The sequence below is a fragment of the Hippopotamus amphibius genome, chromosome 4 (genome assembly GCF_030028045.1).
Source record: "Hippopotamus amphibius kiboko isolate mHipAmp2 chromosome 4, mHipAmp2.hap2, whole genome shotgun sequence".
NCBI lineage: Eukaryota > Metazoa > Chordata > Mammalia > Artiodactyla > Hippopotamidae > Hippopotamus > Hippopotamus amphibius.
In genome coordinates, this window is record NC_080189.1 from 32,943,061 (window position 1) to 32,960,087 (window position 17,027).

Below are 17,027 nucleotides of genomic sequence, written 5' to 3' on the forward strand. Positions count from 1 at the left end.
CTTGCATCTATCTCCTTCCTCTTCCCAACTGGTAACCACTAGTTTTTTCTCTATATCTTTGAGTCTGTTTCTTTTTTGTTATATTCACTAGTTTGTTTTATTTATAAATTCTGCAAATAAGTGATATCATACAGTATTTGTCTCTCTCTGACTTATTTCACTAAGCATAATACCCTCCAAATCCATCCATGTTGTTGCAAATGGCAAATTTTCATTCATTTTTATGACTGAGTAGTATTGTATTATATAAAATATATATCATTTTTTCTTTATCCATTCATCTGTTGATGTACTTTTATGTTGCTTCCATATCTTGGCAATTATAAATAATGCTGCTGTGAACAGTGAGATGTATGTATCTTTTCTAATTAGTGTTTTTGGTTTTTTTTGGATATATACCCAAAAGTGGGATTTCTGGGTCATAGGTAGTTATATTTTTAGTTTTTTGAGAAAACCTCCATACTCTTTTCCACAATGGCTGCATCAATTTACATTCCCACCAACAGTGTTCAAGGGTTCCCTTTCCTCAACATCCACACCGACATTTGTTATTCATGTACTTTTAGATGATAGCCATTCTGACAGGTGTGAGGTGATATCTTGTTGTGGCTTTTTTCACATTCATTTGTCTCCAAGAATTTTTTTGATTTCCTCTTTGATTTCTTCAGTGATCTGTTGGTGGTTTAGTAGTGTAGAGTTTAACCTCCATGTGTTTGTGTTTTTTAGAGTATTTTTCTTGTAGTTGAGTTCTAGTCTCATAGCATTGTGGTCAGAAAAGTTTCTTGCTATGATTTCAATTTTCTTAAATTTACTGAGGCTTGTTTTGTGGCCTAGCATATGATCTATCCTGGAGAATGTTCCATGTGCACTTGAAAAGAATGTGTATTCTGCTGCTTTGGATGGAATATTCTATACATATGTATATGTATACCTATTCAGTAGATCTGGCTTAACGTGTAATTTAAGGCCAGTGTTTCCTTATTGATTTTCTGTCTGACTGATCTGTCCATTGACATAAGTGGGGTGTTAAAATATCCTATTTTTATTGTGTTACTATTTCTCCCTTTACGTCTGTTAATATTTGCTTTATGTATTTAGGTGCTCCTATGTTGTATGCATATATGTTTACAATTATTACATCTTTTTGGATTCATCCCTTGATTGTTATGTAATTTCCTTCTTTGCCTTTTGTAACAGTCTGTTTTAAAGTCTATTTTGTGTGATATCACTATTGCTACCCAGTTTTCTTTTGATTTCCAGTTGCTGATCTCTTCATTTCAAATGCATTTTAACAACTCTGCATTTTTACTCTCCTCCCCTCACAATTACTGTTTTGACATCATATTTTATATTTAATTGTTTTAAGTATCCCTTAACTGCTTATTGTGGATATAGATGATATTACTACTTTTGTCTTTTATCCTTCCTACTACCTTTGTGTGTGGATGATTTTTTTACCTTTACTGTACATTTGTCTTTACTGATGTGCTTTTTCCTTTCATAATTTTCATGTTTCTAGTTGTGGCCTTTTCTTTTTTGTTTAGAGAAGTTCCTTTAACATTTCTTGTAAAATTGGTTTGGTGGTGCTGAACTCTTTTAGCTTCTGCTTCTTTGTAAATCTTTTGATCTCTCCATCAAATCTGAATGAGAGTCTTGCTGTGTAGAGTGATCTTGGTTACAGTTTTTTCCCTTTCTTCACTTTACATATATTGTGCCATTCCCTTCTGGCCTGCAGAATTTCTGCTGAAAATTCAGCTGATACCCTTATGGGAGTTCCCTTGTATGTAACTTGTTGCTTTTCCCTTGCTGCTTTTAATATTCTTTCTTTAACTTTAGTTTTTGTCATTTTGATTACAGTGTGACTTGGCTTATTCCTCTTTGGGTTAATCCTGTATGGGACTCTCTGCCCTTCCTGGACTTGGATATAGTTTCCTTTCCCAGGTTAGGGAATTTTTCAGCTATTATGTCTTCAAATATGTTCTCCCCTTTCTCTCTCTCTCTTCTCCTTCTGGGACCCCTATAATGTGAATGTTAGTGTGCTTGATGCTGTCCCAGAGATCTCTTAAACTGTTATTTCTTTTCATTCATTTTTCTTTTTTCTGTTCAGCATCAGTGATTTCTACTACTCTGTTTTTCAGCTCACTAATCCATTCCTCTGTATCACTTAATTTACTGTTGATTCCTTCTACTGAATTTTTCATTCCAGTCATTGTATTCTTCAACTCTGTTTGTCTGTTCTATATCTACTAACTTCTTTTTAAGTACTTCCAAATTCTCAGTCTGTGCATCTGTCTCCTCCTGAGTTCTTTAATCATTGTTACAACTACTACCCTGAACTCTTTCTTGGGTAGATTCCCTATCTACTTCACTTAGTTCTTCTGGGATTTTACCTTGTTCCTTCATTTGGAACATGTACTCTTCTACCTCATATGGCTTAACTCGCTGTTTTTAATTTTATGTACCTGGTAGGTTGTTTATGTTTCCTTGGATAAATGGCCTTTTGTAGGCCTATGCATCCCAGCATGCATTCCTCTCTTGTCACCAGAGCTATATGCTTGGGTGCCCCCATGTGGGCTGTATGGGTCCTTCTATTCTGGCAGGCTGATTACTATGGGCAGTCTGGTAAGCTTGGTTGGCTCCTAGTCTGGTTGATTGCCAGGCCCTGCCTTGTGTGGAACCTGCCAACCATTGGTTGGCAGGGCTGAGTTATGAGGTGGCTGACTATATAACCTTGAGGGGGCCCTGTGGCTAGTGCTGGCCCACTAGTGGGCAAGGTCAGGGTCTAGAAGACCCTGGGGCTGTCGCCTGCCCACTGATGAGTAAAGCCAAGTCCTGGGGCTAGTGCCAGCCTACTGGTGGGCAGAGCTGGATCCTGGGGTCTGGTTGTGGGGCCTAGAAGTCCCAGAGCTGGTGTCGAATTATTGGTGGGTGGGACCACTTCCTGACACAATTAGCTACAGGGTCCATGGTGTCCTCAACTTGTGTTGGCCTGCTACTAGGCGGAGCCAGGGCACAGCTGGTCTCAGGGCAGGATCTGGCCTCCTGATGGAAGGGCCAGATTTGTAGGCTGCAGGGCTGTGGTTGTCTTATAGCTGCTGTCTGCCTGCTGGTGGGCAAGGTTGGTCCCAAGGCTAGAACACGTTTGCTGGTGAGTGGGGCCAGGTCCCAGGGCAGGGTCTGGCATGCTAGTGGGTGGGCCAGGTCCACAGGCTGCAGGGCTGTAGTTGTCTTGTGGCTGGTGTCTACCCATTGGTGAGTGGAAGTGAGTCTCAGTGTCTCTGACTGGAGGGCCCTGGGCATCCCAGTTCTAGTGCCTGTGCGCTGGAGTGTGGGTCTGGGTCCTGTCCAGGGGCAGTTGTGGGCTCAGATGGTCTTAAAGTAGCCTATCTGCTATGGGTGGGGTTGTGTCCCTGCCCAGTTAGTTGCTTGACCTGAGGCATCCAGCACTGCTGCCTATAGACTGTTGGACCAGGGCAGCACTGGATCCTGAGGCTAATAAGCTAGAGGGAGGATTCCAAATTGGTGCTTACCAGCACCAGTGTCCATGTGATAGAACAAGCTCCCAAAAATGGCTGCTGCCAGTGTGTATGTCCCCAGGGTTAGCTCTAGTTGCCTCCTGCCTCTCGTGGAGACTCCAAGAACAGCAGCTGGTCTAACCCAGGCTCCTTTCAAATTCCTGCTTCTGCCCTGGATCCTGGAGAGAGAGAGATCTTTTATGCTCCCTTTAAGAGAGAAGTCTGTATTCCCCCTGGCCCTCTGGGACTCCTAAAAATAAGCTCTGCTGGCCTTCAAAGCCAAATGCTCTGGTGGCTTGTCTTCCTGGTGCAGTACCGCCAGGCTGGAAAGTCTGATGTGAGGCTTGGACCCCTCACTCCCTTGGGAGAACCTCTGCAATTGTAATTATTTTCTTGCTTGTGGGTCACCGACCTGGAGGTATGGGACTTGACTATATCATGACTCTGCCCTTCCTACCCGTCTCATGTGGTTCCTTCTTTACATCTTTAGTTGTAGAAGATCTTTTCTGGTAAGTTCCAGTCTTTTTCATTGATGGTTGTTTTGCAAATAGTTGTAATTTTGGTGTGCCCATGAGAGGAGGTAAACTCAGGGTCTTTCTACCCAGCCATCACTGCCAATCTCCTCTATTGCCCATATATTTTATTAATGTTTATGTCACTAGTTGCTGGAATCCCTGTTCTGGCATACTTCAAATTCCCATGCCATTGGGAATTAATCTGCAGACTCAGCCTACTTGCAGTTCTTATTATTGATTAGGCCCTATATTGTAGTTCTTATATTGATGGGGAAAATCAAGCATCCCTGGGTCCATGGGTCCAGAGTTTATAATGTGTTTACCCCTATTGTGTGCTTTGTGCTTTGGGGCTCGTGTTTCTTTCCTTATACTCAAATTCCACACAATTGTTAAAAGATATGCAGTATCACTTACATAGTAAAACCATTGAAAGAAGCATATTCCTCAGCTGTGAATCCATAAATATCTTGGCAAGATAGGTCCACTTCTTGCTGAATAAGAAGACTGACTAAACTTGTTGGTTCATCACTGAGAGCAATCACAAGGGCTGTTCTGGAGCAAGAGATATAATTGTCCACTTATGAATCTTAACCATGTCTTGTACTTTTTAAAAAGTTAGTCTTCTAAATTTACTGTTCAAACGCATAATCAAGAAAAGAGTCAGGGCAAGAACATAAAATGTGGAGCAGATCTGCTCAAAAAGGTGTACTAATCACAAATCATATTGTGGAGTCTAAAGATAAGAGTATCTAGGAAGCAGCTAGCTCAGTGGTTTTCAGTCCCTGCTCCTGGGAACCCTAGTGTTTTACAGGAGATGTCTCAAAAGTTCTATGGAGGGGAGTGTCTGGGACTCTGGGTCCGCCATCCCCAATTAACTACAGCATCTGGGGTTTAGAGGTTGAGTTTCTTTGTAAGATTCTAATGTTAAAAAAATAACAGTAACAATAACCTACCATCTGGCCCAACTATTTGATTTTACAGATAGAAAAATAGATCCTGGAAATCGAGGTAACTTGTCCAAAATATTATGGTCAAATCTTTTCAGTATCAAATATACGTCGTATATATACATATATGATATATATACATAATATATATATATATAGGCCTAATTCAAATTATGGGCAAGAGCAGCCTGGAGTATTTAAGTAATGAGCACCTAGCATTTTACATATGTGTGTGTGTGTACATATTCTTGTTAGACAGCTACAGTTATATGCTCTTATTTAGCATTAATTATACCTTTGTTTCTTATCTGAAACATTCACATCTGCCCCACTCTTTAGATGAAATTCTACCATTTCTGCATTATTTTCAGTAATGGCAAGTAAAAGTGGAGTATACCCATCCTGGAAAAATTATTTCAAAATGATTATTTAAAATACTGTAACAACATTACATGCCTTTAGATTTAAGTTCAATTTAAAAAATTAGTATGCTTATAAGAAACCTCTGTAGTATCTTGTAGTAACATATTGGTATAATTGAAAAGAATCTAAAAAAGAACTCATATATATATGCCAGTCAAAAATAAAATGTATATAAAATTATAAAAATAAATAAATAAATAATGAAATAAAACATAGTGGGCCAGTCAGAAAATAAAATTAAAGTTTCTACTTTAGGCTTAATTAAATTATGGGCAAAAGCAATCTGGAGGATTTAATTAATGAGCACCTAGAATTTAACATGAATATTGCAAACCATCAATTCACATTTCATAATGTTGTTACAGTTGGGTTTCCTAGGGTTTCATTTAAACTTCCAAGGCTGGCACTTACTTTTGCCTGTTGTGTAGATAAAGTATCAGTGAACTAAAGTGTTAGGAAGCTTAAAAACATATACTCATCAGTTATCCATAATGTCTTAATAGGAGACTTGGATTACTTTTAGTATAACAAGTGATTTTCTAATTTTACTCTGTTCTTATAATTACTCATGAGTATACAAATAAAATAGAAAAAGATGTAGTCTTCATGACTTTTAGTCAATGTTCATTTGTAGGGAAATCAAATATTTCTCATTTGATGCAGACCTTTAAACAGTTATAACTGTTAAATATGATGTTGCTTTGGGGGTCAAGATTATAATCTGAAATGAAATGGAGAAAGTTTTTTTTTTAAAAAAGGAAAACCTTATCAGTATTTGATAATCTCATTCTCCTTCTCCCTAATTACATTTTGTAAAATTCATGCTTTATATAACATTTCGCAACAGATATAAATTATCTGCGATGAATACCTTCTTTCACTGCTTTCTAAAATACAATGCATTGTTTTTAATAGAAGACTATCTTATTTTGAGCTTCAAGATTAGCTTTATGTTCAAGCAATTTTGCAACTAATGAGACACTCTGATGACAGGCAGCATAATGAAGAGCAGTATTGCCATCTAAATCCACCAGGTTTGGGTCTGCACCGTGTTCTAGAAGAATGGTTGCACAACTCTCCTGGTCACACTGTACTGCCTGTCAATACAAAAAGAATAGGTGGGTAGCCAATCTACTACTTAGGATCTGATATATTAAACTAATGTTTAATACTATGTTTTAAAATATGAAATATAACAAAGGTTAACTAGGAGAACTCAAATGCAATTCAATTGAAAAAGAAAAATCAGCAATGGAGATTAGTCAATGGAGATCTGTTTTCACCATCCCAGATATTTACTTTGCACTGTTTCTCAATTAAGAGACACACAATATTTGAATATCCATTAGCACAGGCCAGGTGCAAAGGTGTTCTGTATCAATATAAATGAAACACAAAGTTAGAGATGTCTTAGCTTGAGAAGTTACCTGCTATGCCCAAGAACATGCCAGATCATATATTGTTAAGGTATTTACTTTGTGTATTTATTTATATTTACACAAAATTTACACTAATCATAATTGCTTTTTACTGAATTAAAAGGGCTGTGCAGATGTCCTGAAGATCAAATATTTAACTACTTTCATTTTAAAGAAAATTTAACTATCAGTTAAAAAATAGGTTTTTTTCAAACACCAAAATGGACTCTGAGCCTTGGAAAGAATGATAAAATTAGACATCCAATAAAATCTAGAAATGATCTCCAAAACCTAAGATGCAGGTGCCAGCTTATAGGAGGAAGGAACATTGCCTACATTTGAAAACCCTATTCCATGGCATGCTACACTGAGTGTGTGTTTCCCTTTGCTCAGCTATTAAAGTTGGCGTTTACATTTAAGAAGTGAACACAAAGGTGAAAGCCTAAGGAATCTTTAAGTTGTAGCTCTCAACCTGATTTTCAGTTATTAAAATAATTTCTACTTCTCAAAGAGCCATAGTCTACTGACCTGTAGCCTCCCAGAAACCAAGCACATATTCATGAAGTATGACAGGTACTAATGAGCTCCATTTGAAGTTTGCAGTTTTTAGCCTGGACTGGCCCTCAGAAAGCTTTTATCTGTGAAGGTGATGTCGTTATCTTGTTTTAAGATAATTTTATAATACCAAGTCTATATATAGATAGCCCAGGTCCACAAAAAAGAACTTTACATGCCATTTTCCCACTTCATTTTATATCTTCAGAAGTACTCTATGGGTACCTAAACAGACCTGTTATTGACACTAAGAGTAGCAAAAGGTAGCCCACAAGGACTTGAAAATAAGGTAACTTTCAAAGAGCTAGACTCATAAAATCCATACATGGTGATATAACTTACCATTTACAGGGGTAAATCAAAAAATATTAAAATAATTTTGAACAATTTGGAAATACAAAAACTCCAATCAAATTTACCTGAATATAATCTCTGGAAGGCAAGACTATAACTGTAATACAAAAAAACAGAAACCTAACCAATCATGTTATTCTGTCTGAAGAAAGACTATAATCAGAAAGAGGATGGTTGGCTAGGTGATAGACTGAAACCATAAGTTATCCACAATTAACATCTTCCATGGTAAAGAAAATGTGAATTTAAAGAACCTGTACTTACCAGTCATTGGAAAGGAATACTTTGTTCTTGCATAGAAAAATGATTCCTCAGACATCATGGTCTAGATTAAATATCCCTCAAAACGATCTGCCTTGTTTTGCCATGATTCCAACCTTACCAAACAAGCTTCTGATAATTAATTTGGTTTCTCACAGATCATGACACAGGAAAAGCACTGATTAGCCTTTTCATTGACACCCATAATTTAACTTAAAGGTAAACTTTCTTATGTAATAGGAAGTTTTTTCAGCCTTCAACCCAAACATACAGGGCCAAAAAGGCTTTAAGCTGACCTAAAATAACTCTTTGCGGTAGCATAGCATATCCTAACAAACATTTTGATCTGTCTGCTTACCCACTGCTGTACATATTTCAAAAATTTAGTCTCAAGGAACTTGGGTGGGTTTTACTCAATCTTTAGATCTACCTCTCTCTCCAAGTCCAGTTTCCTTTTTTCATTAAAACAAACAAACCAAAACCAAAAGGCAAAAAAACAAAACCGATTTCTCTTTCTCTGAGAGAAAGTAATTGGCATTTGGGTAATTCCCAGTAGGTTTTCCAAAAGTGGCTGCTGTGTGCATGCTGAATATTTCACTCTTCCAATTGAAATCTAAACCCTACGTGACAAACTTTTATAAAGATCTCAGAGCCCATCTGTATGCCCCAAGGAACATAGGAAATCAGCTGCAAATTCAGTAAAATAAAATAGCTGTGAAAGCGTCAGCTTTTTAAGGAAGTATTGAGCAATATGGTCCTGTGGTCTTTTACAGAAAATCTGAAAACGAGACTAATCTTTCTTGAGTAGGCATGAAACATAACAAAAGTTACAATATCACTTAACCTTCAAGATGGTCTTATAAAAATTTTTACTCAGAGTATTTAGCATCCTTTTAAATGAGTCACCCTGGTTTAAAATCACAAAACGTCTTAAGAATATACGGATTGCCTCCATTTCATTTTAAATTTTATATTTAACTGTTCTTAATTCCAGAGAATTAACAATATGATATATGGAATATTGGAATATGAAGCAAATGATGTCTTTGTTATGACCATTTACCAAATGTGTACACATATAATGTAAGTGCTTCCAGGCCAATATGAATATTTTTTCACCTGTCAAAAACAAAAACCATCCTATTGTTTTAAATAGTTGAACGCAAAACGTGTATTTACAAAAATCTTAGAGAAACACTTTAAAACCAAGTATATTATTCCATTTCTCAAAAATCCGTAACTTTTACTAATGTATCATATTACCAAGTGAAGACTTTAATTTATAGTGTTACTTTTTAACTCATAGTACTTATAAGAAATCTAAATCCCTGTGAGGCTTAGTGCTGGTTTCTAGGGTTTCAGGCAAGCTGGTGTCCTACTGTTTCATTCAAGTTCTGTTTTCTCCCAGTCTCTCACTCTCTCATATACCAGTGAAAGAATTGCCAGCAGAGATTGTGAACAGGTGAAGAATTGTCTGATCCCAGAAATCTCTAACTGAACTTTAGCAAAAGGCATGACTCAAATGGATGTGAAGTGGCACTACTCTGGAAGCTGAAATGGGAGTTATCGGCTACATAGGGTTTAGGACCAAGCATAGCTGCGGTCTTGAATTACGTCTCATCATGAGAATACCCCTCTTATCAACTAACTTGGGCTCTTGATAACTTAGAATTCAGGGTGAGTGAAGAAGTAACCAAGGAAGCTACCTCACACTAGACCATTACGTTATTTCAACTGTAGGCTGAGCAATTTAGATCTAATCTGGGTTTGAGTAGTGTGACTAAAGTGTTCATTTGGAATTGAGCCTTCTCCTACCAGGCTATCTACAAATCTGAGGGACTTTTTAAATTAAAACCATAAAAGTATTTTAATTTTATAGCTTGGAGAGATATTAGACATCTATTCATTTTCAAACTTATTAGGCACAGAACTCTTTTTTTTTTTTTAATTAATGTATTTATTGGCTATGTTGGGTCTTCGTTGCTGTGTGCAGGCTTTCTCTAGTTGCAGAGAGTGGGGGTTACTCTTCGTTGTCGTGCACGGGCTTCTCATTGCCATGGCTTCTCTTGTTGTGGAGCATGGGCTCTAGGCAAGTGGGCTTCAGTAGTTGTGGCTAGAGGGCACTAGAGTGCAGGCTTAGTAGTTGTGGCATACGGGCTTTGTTGCTCCGCAGCATGTGGGATCTTCCTGGACCAGGGCTCAAACCTGTGTCCCCAGCATTGGCAGGTGGATTCTAAACCACTGTGCCACCAGGGAAGCCCCAGGCAAAGAACTCTTAAAATAAAAACATAAATATTGGGTTGGACAAAATGTTCATTCCATGTTTTCCGTTAGGATGTCCCTAGTAATGCTTAGTTGTGTAACTTCATTTGAAATGATATTGTTAGATTGTATTGTGACAGTTGTCATATCAACATGAATTTTTAAAAAATCTTATCAAAATTGGTGAATTTTGGTGTAGACATTTTAAGATTGAAGATAGAAGATAAAAAGCAACATTTTTGGCATATTATGCTTTATTATTTCAAGAAAGGTAAAAATGCAACTGAAATGCAAAGAAACATTTGTGCAGTGTATGGAGAAGGTGCTCTGACTGATTGAATGCGTCAAAAGTGGTTTGCAAATTTTCATGCTGGAGATTTCTTGCTGATCAGATAGGCCAGTTGAAGTTGATAGTGATCAAATTGAGACTTTAACTGAAAACAATCAATGTTATATGACAAGGGAGATAGCTGACATACTCTAAATATTCAAATCAAGCATTGAAAATCATTTGCACCAGCTTGGTTATGTGAATTGCTTTGATGTTTGGGTTCCACATAAGTGAAAAAAACCTTCTTGACCATGTTTCTGCATGCAATTCTCTACTTAAACAAAACCAAAACGTTCCATTTTTACAAATTGTGTTGGGCAGTGAAAAGTGGATACTGTATAATAACGTGGAATGGAAGAGATCCTGGGGCAAATGGAATGAACCACCACCAACCACACCAAAGGCCAGTCTTTATCCAAAGAAGATGATGTTGTGTATATGGTGGGATTGGAAGGGAGTCCTCTATTATGAGCTCCTTCCAGAAAACCAAACGATTAATTCCAACAAGTACTGCTCCCAATTAAACCAACTGAAAGCAGCACTCAACGAAAAGCATCTGGAATTAGTCAACAGAAAATGCATAATCTTCCATCAGGAGAACTAACACAAGACTGCATGTTTCTTTGATACCAGCAAAAACTGTTACAGCTTGGCTAGGAAGCTCTGATTCATCTGCCGTATTCACCAGACATTACACCTTCAGATTTCCATTTATTTCTGTCTTTACAAAATTCTCATAATGGAAAAAATTTCAATTCCCTGGAAGGCTGTAAAAAGCACCTGAAACAGTTCTTTGCTCAAGAAGATAAAAAGTTTTCGGAAAATGGAATTAGGAAGTTGCCTGGAAAATGGCAGAAGGAAGTAGAACAAAACAGTGAATACATTGCTCAATAAAGTTCTGGGTGAAAATGAAAAATGTGTCTTTTATTTTTATTTAAAAACCAAAGTCACACATGCAGAGCAGAGCTTCCCCAGCTAAAGCAACTTTGCCTAAGCCCAGCCCATTATAGAGGCCCGAGGGGACTCAAAAACTCATGAGTGGACCCAGCCAAGATAAATTGAACAATGTGTCAATTGTGAAGCATAATAATCAATGGCCATTATTTAAAGCCAATGTCTTAGGGTGGTTTTCTAGGTAGCGATAGCTCCTGGATACGTTTATTGTCTCTGTTAATATTATTTACAGGGTTGATAATCAACTGGTATATATTAATTCTATGTACCAGCAGCTATAGTATTGAAATGCTTTTGAATCAATGGGTAAATAGTTTCTTTCCCAAACTCCATGAGTGTTCCCTAACCCTGGTTTTCTCCCAGCACCCTTGGATCTCCCTATAATCCAACAACTAAAGGAGTAATGCCTGGCCTGACTAGGATCCTCCAACACGCTGAACCAATTCTATAGCAAAAATCTATTCTGATTAGTCAGGCTCCACCATTTTTCTTTTCTTCCAGTTTTATTGACGTGTAATTGACGTACAGCACTGTATAAGTTTCAGGTGTATAGCATCATGATCTGACTTGTATCCATCATAAAATGATTACCACGATAAGTTTAGTGAACATCCAGCAGCATCAGGCTCTACTATTTGTTAAGTGTTGTGAATATCATTTCTGTTCATTTATGAATCTGACTCATCTCCTGATTAGGCTGTTAGCTTCCAAAGAGTAGTCTCCGTGGCTGAATCATCCTGAGTACTTCCTCTGGGCCTTGCACAATAAATGTTGGTTGAATGAATCCTGGATAGGAATATGTACTGGAGGAAGCAGTTATAGTCCAGCGTGGTCCCCAAAAAGGCTGAAGTCATCTGCTGCACAAGTTTAAGTGCCCAATGGATTAGCAACAACTCACTGAACCTGACGAGAGAGAACCCTTTCAGGGCATTTCTATTTGCTCTCCTTTTGAATAATAAATAATTTCTGAGCTTAAAAAAAAAAACAAAAAACAAAAGTCACTTTTTGGCCAACCCAATATAAGCCAAATAAGCAAAGCACATTAACAGGGAGCTCCTCTGGTTTAATAAGAAATAGCCTGCAGCAGAGCTTTGCAGATCTTGGTTTATAAAACACCTACCTAGTAATAATTCTGATTTGACAAGATGAGGCGATTTAGGGTCAAGGTCACACAAATGCAAGGCAGGGCCTCAGATTCAGATTTTTATTCCCAAAACAATGTTCTTCCTACTGGGCCACTATGGCCTTCACAACAACCTGCTCATTAACTGTCATGGTGTTTCTCCCATTCCCTCCTAACTAGAAAGTTCCACTTTTAGTATCATTATTTTTACTAGAAAACATATTTAGAATATTATTTCCATAAGGCCATTATTTATATGTACATATACTTGCATGAGGTATCAGAGACCTTTAGCACAATGCTTCTAAAATGAGTTTATGTAACATTCTATAAAACACTATAGAGCTTCCCTGGTGGCACAATGGTTGAGAATCCGCCTGCCAATCCAGGAGACATGGGTTCGAACCGTGGTTTGGGAAGATGCCACATGCCACTGAGCAACTAAGCCTGTGTGCCACAACTACAGAGCTTGTGCTCTAGAGCCCTCGAGCCACAACTGTTGAGCCCATGTGCTGCAGCTACTGAAGCCTGCGTGCCTAGAGCCTGTGCTCCACAAGAGAAACCACCACAATAAGAAGCTGGTGCACCACAATGAAGAGTAGCCCCCTCTCTCTCTGCAACTACAGAAAGCCCACATGCAGCAACGAAGACCCAATGCAGCCAATAAATAAAAAATAAAATAAGTAAATATAAAACTCTATAATTCCCTTTTTAAAAAATTCAAACAACACAAAGCAGAAGTCTCCCATAACCATTCTCACTCTACCTACTTCCCCTGCCCAAATCTCATCTCCTCTTCGGAAATAGTAATTTTAGCTTTAGTATATATCCTCTCAGATTTTTTCCCATTCTCAGGCTTTCTACACACACACACACACACACACACACACACACACACACACACGCACAAATATTCAAATAGAATATACAGTTTAAGACTTTTAAATTCAGCTTTATTGAGGTATAATATACAAAAAATTTGTGTATAATTTTGTGTTTTGACCAATATAGTCATATAACTGCCACCATAAACATGATAAAGAACATTTCTATCGCTCTAAAAAATTCCCTCATATCTCTTGACACCCAATCCCCTTCCTCCAGTCCCCATCTGAAATGACTGGTAACTGCTAATTTGCTTTCTTTGGCTATACTTTTGCTTTTCATGGAAAAGGAGTCACTTGATATATACTCTTTTGTATCTGGTTTCTTTGACTTAGCATGACACTTCGAGATTCATCCATGTCATTGCAGTAATTTCATTTATTTTATTATCATTTTATTAATAATAATTATAATTTTATATTATTTATATTATTTTATTAAGATATTTTACTGCTGAATAATATATTTAAATCATCATACTTATCTATATATGTATGTATTCATTCATCAAAAAATATTTATTAAGCACTTACTATGGCTAGGCAAGATTCTAGGTGATGAAGATACAGCAGCAAACAAAACAAAAATACCTTATCTTATGGATCATACATGGCTAGTGGAAGAGGTCAACAGAAAGACTTAAAATACAAGGTGCAAAAGAGAAAAATCAGGCAGAGAAGAGGAACAGAAAATGTCAGTGTGGAGAGGGGGTACAACTGTAGCTAGAGTAGCCAGGGAAGGTCTCACTGAGAAGGTGACAAACACCTGAAGGAAGTGAGACCAAGCCATGTGGATATCTGGGGGGGAACACACTCCAGGCAAAGGAACCAGTAAGTCCAAAGGCCCTAACTGCATGTCTGGCATTTCTGTGGAACACTTAAAAAGGCCAGGATAACTGGAGATGAATGAAAGGGAGAGTTGTAGGAGGTAAGATCAGAGAGATACCAGGGAGGGGGTAAAAGTTGTGTAGGGCTGTGTGAGCCTTTGGAAGGACTTTGGCTTTCATCCCTAATGAGATGGAAAGCCACTGGATGTTGTTAAGAAATGACATCACTTGACATGCATTTTAGAGGATCATTCTGGCTAATGTGTGGAGAATAAACTGAAAATGTTAAAAGACAGAAAACTACCTGGGAGGCCACTGCAACAATTCACATTAACATATGATGGTGGCTCTGACTACGGTGGTAACTGTGAAGGTGGCAAGAAATGTTAGATATATTTTGAAGGTTGAACCAAAAAGATGTGCTGTTGAATGAGATGGAGGATGTGAAAGAATGAGAGTAGTCAAGAGTGACTCTAGGGGTTCTGGCCTAAAGAGCTGAAAGAAAGGATTTGGCATGTATAGAAAGAGAAGGGCAAATCTGAGTAGGAATAACAGCACAGTATGGGGATGTTTAAGATGTCTAAGCAGTGCTAGTGGCTCTCATAAACCAATTGTTAAATTTTCAGGAATTATTTGAGCCAGTTGACATCACGTTGGTAGCTTGAAACTGTAGCTTCTCATCCCTTCTCCCAACCCTCACCCCCACCCAAGAGCCTTTCATTTAACATTTACCAGCACACCACAGCCTATTAGATATCCAAGTGATAGTGTAGGCAGGGAGAGGTCTAGCTGGAAATAAAAAGTTGGAAGGTATTGGAATACAGATACAGATGATCTCTCTTCGCCAGGCAAGTGAGGATTAAGAGAGAGACAAAGAATCATTTTAAGTTCTGAGCCCTCAAGCATTTACCTATCAGGAAGATGAAGAGAAACCAGCAAAGGAGTCTGAAAAGAACTGTCCACAGAAGTAGAAGAAATGCCAGGTGAACCAAGGGTCCTGAAAGACAAGACAATATTTCAAATACTACTGATAGGGAAGTAAGAGACTTAGCTGAGATGACTACGAGGTAAGACTGAGAATTGAATAAAGTCATGTTGAGGTTATTCATGACCTTGTAAAGAAATTCAGAGGAGTGGTGAAGGAGAAAAGTCAGATAAATTATTGAATAGACAACTCTGATTTTATTAAAAGAGAAGGAAGTGAAACTATAGGCAAGTTGACACAAATCCTCTAACCATAGTTTCCAGTTACCCTATTACGAAGAAAGATGATGCTTTACATACTCTATGACCTGAAAACTCCCCACAAGATTTTAAGGTAGGCACATATAGTACATATTTTCTCTTATTAGTGCCAAATACATAACTTCTTCATTTCTTAACATACAAAATTAGTTTTGTTTTTGTAGTCAGTGGTTGTTGATGAGCCTTTTAAAGATTCTCTACAACTGAAAAAATTTTCATAGGAGATCCACATTAAAAAGTGAATTGTTTGCTCTTTCAAAGTCTTAAAATCTTAATAACCACTGTTCTGGGAAGTCACCTCTATTCTTTTCCTATTAGTACATTAGGAATATGGGAAATCTTAGTGGCTGGGACAGTATATACCAAAGAAAAACACTGCAGCATGGGGAAAGAGTAGAGTGCCCAGTGGAGATTAAGGCAGTGGGAGAAGTGGAGAGAATGGGAAGGACACAAATTGCCCTCAGATATCCAGGTGAGAATTTCTAAAACTAAGACGCTGAAAGTTGGGGGTGTGACCCTCTGCCACTGGTTGCCAGACCTCTCCACTATGGGAAACGCAGAGTGACAGCCAGTGTGGGGCAGTCCAGGCAAGTCCTGTTTCTGGTTAAGAGGACCCAGTGGCCCCAGCTTCCCCTCCATGCTGCCCTTCCTCACTCTGGTCACCTGTGTTCTCTGTTCCGCTTGTTCACATCATGTTTCTTGAGCTGAAGATACTCCTTCACCTTCTCTAAATCCCTGACCGAGACAGCTTTGTGAAGTTTCTTTAAATTCTTATCTCGAAGGTTGTAGCCTGGCTGGACTGGAGGACCAATACCGGCTGGCCAGCCTATGGGCAGATGTGAGCAGGAACTGTGGGGCTCATCCTTCCTTCTCCATAAGGTGAAAAGCTTCTTCATGGCAGCACAGGAGGCGGTCCTTCAGGCCGACCAGGATGTCCCTGGAGCTCCTAACTGCCCCACCTGCCTCTCTGCCCTGGCTCTCTGGCTCGCAAGCCCCTCTGACCAGGTCCTCCCCACAGCGCTAGAGTCAAAGCTGGCTAGAGACAGGAAGTAGGCCAAAGATCAGAACCTGTGTGGGCTGCTTTTCCCAGTTGCCTAGCAACCCCCAGGGCCTCAGGCACCTGTGGTTGGTACTCAGCTCCAGGGTTGCCCAGATCCAGATTCATTCAAGATCTTAGATTAACTGCTACCCTCAGTCTTCCTATTAGATTGAGCACCTTTGGGTAGAAATCTATCAACTTTCTTACAAATAACCCCTTTCTCTTCAAGGATAGACCTAGTAACTTGAACTCTTACAAACCAAGGTTTACCTTCCTTGTGGTGGAGATGAACCTCCTCCAATGATCTTGCCTCCAGCCTATTCCCTTCCTCTCACCAACATGGTTCACAAGATACAACTCGCTTTTAACAATAA

At 38.5% G+C, this 17,027-nt stretch overlaps 1 protein-coding gene across 1 annotated transcript; it reads right to left on the bottom strand.

Moving 5' to 3' along the window:
* Nucleotides 1-4,101: 4,101 nt before the first annotated feature.
* ANKRD7 (ankyrin repeat domain 7) lies at nucleotides 4,102-16,510 on the bottom strand. The gene is made up of 7 exons (XM_057733739.1): nucleotides 16,465-16,510; nucleotides 16,278-16,413; nucleotides 6,660-6,772; nucleotides 6,321-6,499; nucleotides 5,273-5,379; nucleotides 4,445-4,582; nucleotides 4,102-4,108 (listed from the first exon to the last, which is right to left on the bottom strand). Exons 1-7 carry the CDS (start codon nucleotides 16,508-16,510, stop codon nucleotides 4,102-4,104), a joined length of 726 nt encoding a protein of 241 aa, XP_057589722.1.
* Between the last annotated feature and the right edge of the window lie 517 nt (nucleotides 16,511-17,027).

What these genes read in the sequence shown, in the direction of transcription:
- ANKRD7 (XM_057733739.1), bottom strand. Translation starts at nt 16,510, where the DNA reads ATGAAGAAGCTTTTCACCTTATGGAGAAGGAAGGATGAGCCCCACA. An exon ending in AAACAGATCTCCATTGACTA is followed by an intron (nt 6,500 to 6,659) that starts ATCTCCATTGCT and finishes TTTTGTATTGAC; the next exon opens with AGGCAGTACAGTGTGACCAG. An exon ending in TTGAAGCTCAAAATAAGATA is followed by an intron (nt 5,380 to 6,320) that starts GTCTTCTATTAA and finishes TAATTTTTCCAG; the next exon opens with GATGGGTATACTCCACTTTT.